The sequence below is a fragment of the Aureococcus anophagefferens genome (genome assembly GCF_000186865.1).
Source record: "Aureococcus anophagefferens unplaced genomic scaffold AURANscaffold_786, whole genome shotgun sequence".
Lineage (NCBI taxonomy): Eukaryota > Pelagophyceae > Pelagomonadales > Pelagomonadaceae > Aureococcus > Aureococcus anophagefferens.
The window spans coordinates 1-1,914 of record NW_008706085.1 but is presented as its reverse complement, the minus strand read 5'-3'; the positions used below and the strand labels follow the sequence as shown (position 1 = coordinate 1,914).

The 1,914-nt window shown below is 69.5% G+C and overlaps 1 protein-coding gene across 1 annotated transcript; it reads left to right on the top strand.

Moving 5' to 3' along the window:
- Window positions 1–413: 413 nt before the first annotated feature.
- Window positions 414–1,190, top strand: AURANDRAFT_35393 (hypothetical protein; the record flags this gene model as incomplete). The annotated part of the gene is made up of 3 exons (XM_009044766.1): window positions 414–511; window positions 556–682; window positions 750–1,190. 3 exons carry the CDS (start codon window positions 414–416, stop codon window positions 1,188–1,190), a joined length of 666 nt encoding a protein of 221 aa, XP_009043014.1.
- Window positions 1,191–1,914: the final 724 nt, after the last annotated feature.

The window sequence follows — 1,914 nt, the reverse complement described above, 5'->3', positions numbered from 1 at the left end:
GCGGCCTCTTCGGCGCCGCCGCGGCGCCCGCGCCCGCGGCCGGCGGCCTCTTCGGCGCGGCCGCGGCGCCCGCGCCCGCGGCCGGCGGCCTCTTCGGCGCCGCGGCGCCGCCCGCGCCCGCGGCCGGCGGCCTCTTCGGCGCGGCCGCGCCGCTCTCCCAGCCCGGCGCCTTCGCGGCGACGACGACGACGACCCTCGCCGCGAAGAAGCCGAGCCGGAGCCGCAAGGGCCGGAAGTAGGACCGCTAACCGCCCGCGTCGATGGATCGCGAAGTATGCCGCGCGGGCGCCGGGAGTGAAGTTGGCTCTGGACTCCGGAAGCACGCCGGTGAGGGAAGCAACTTGGGAAGCAACTGGAAGCACAAAGTGAAGCACACTTGGAAGCACCGTCGGCCCGCCGGTTGGCTGCCCACGATGGCCGACGGCCAGATCAACGACGGCTCCAGCGTCCAGTACGGCAAGACGCAGTACTGGGACGAGCGGTACACGGAGGACCCGGCCCAGTTCGACTGGTGCGGCGGCCGCGCGTGCGCCGTGCCCGACGACCGCCTCGTAGGTACCTGCGCTGGGCGGGCCTGGCCGTCGTCGTGCAGAAGCACGTGCGCAAGAACGTGGACACGATCGTCCTCGGCTGCGGCAACTCGCGCATGGGCGCGGACATGATCGACGACGGCTACAAGTACGTCATGAACGCGCGGCGCCGGCGCGCGCCCCCCGGTCGGTCCGCGCGCGCGACGCCGCGCGCCGCAGGTCGACATCTCGCTCGTCGTCGTCAAGCAGATGCTCGAGACGTACAAGGACTCGGGCCTCAAGGGCCTCAAGTTCATCCACGGCAACGCGTGCTCGCTCGAGTTCCCGGACGAGTCCTTCGACGGCGCGATCGCGAAGGCGACGATGGACGTGCTCATGTGCGGCGAGGGGTCGACGTCGAACGTCTACGCCATGTGCCACGAGGTGAGCCGCGTGCTGCGGCCGGGCGGCGTCTTCTTCGTCGTCAGCCACGACCCGGGCTACCTCCAGTACCTCGACCCGGAGCAGGCGAACCGGGAGTTCGGCTGGAAGGTGACCATGGACCAGATCCCCAAGCCCGTCATGAACCCGAAGAACCCCGCCGTCGACGAGAAGGGCCGGCCGCTCTACCACTACGTCTACATCTGCAAGAAGAAGCTCTCGGAGCACGGCGCGTCCTGAGGCGCTTAGAGAGCAGGCGAGTGGGGGGGCACGACGTGGGGGGGGGCGACGGCGGCGAAGGCGCCGGCGCGGCGGCCTAGGCGGCGACGGCCGCGTCCTTGGTCGCGTCGGCGAGCCACTCCTCCGTCTGGAGGAGCGCGGGGCGCTTCGCGCCGTAGCGCTCGGCGCCGAGCTCGTCGAAGGCCTGGACCTGGACGATCCGGTCGCGGAGCGCCGTCGCGCGGTCGACCTGTGCCGAAACCAACCACTGGTTTGGGTGGTCCTGACCAAACTTGAGAATTCTCTAGCTCGGTCAAATCAAAGTCGATTCGGCTGATTTTTGGACGGATCGATCGCTCTCGTCGAGTTCTCGAAGCCCAGTCGAAGAGCTTGTGTCAAAGCATTCGAATACGCTCACATTGAAGTCGGGTTGAAGATTTGGTTTCGGCACAGCGGTCGACGACGTTTTGCTCGTCGGCCGTGGGCTGCGTGCGGTTCTTGCGGCACTTGGCGGCGATGCCGTCGGCCTCGAGGATCACGGGGAGCGCGTCGAGGATGAGCTTGTGGACCTTGGCCTTGGTGAAGATGCCCGGCGTGAGGTACGTGGCGGCGTAGTCGCTGTCCCGCGTCGTGAGGAGGTCGCTGACCTCCTTCGTGAGCGCGTCCGACGGCACGGCCGTCGCCGCGCCGAGGGACCCGATCGGGCGCACGGCGAGCTTGAGCAGCGCCCCGACGGCGGCGTGGC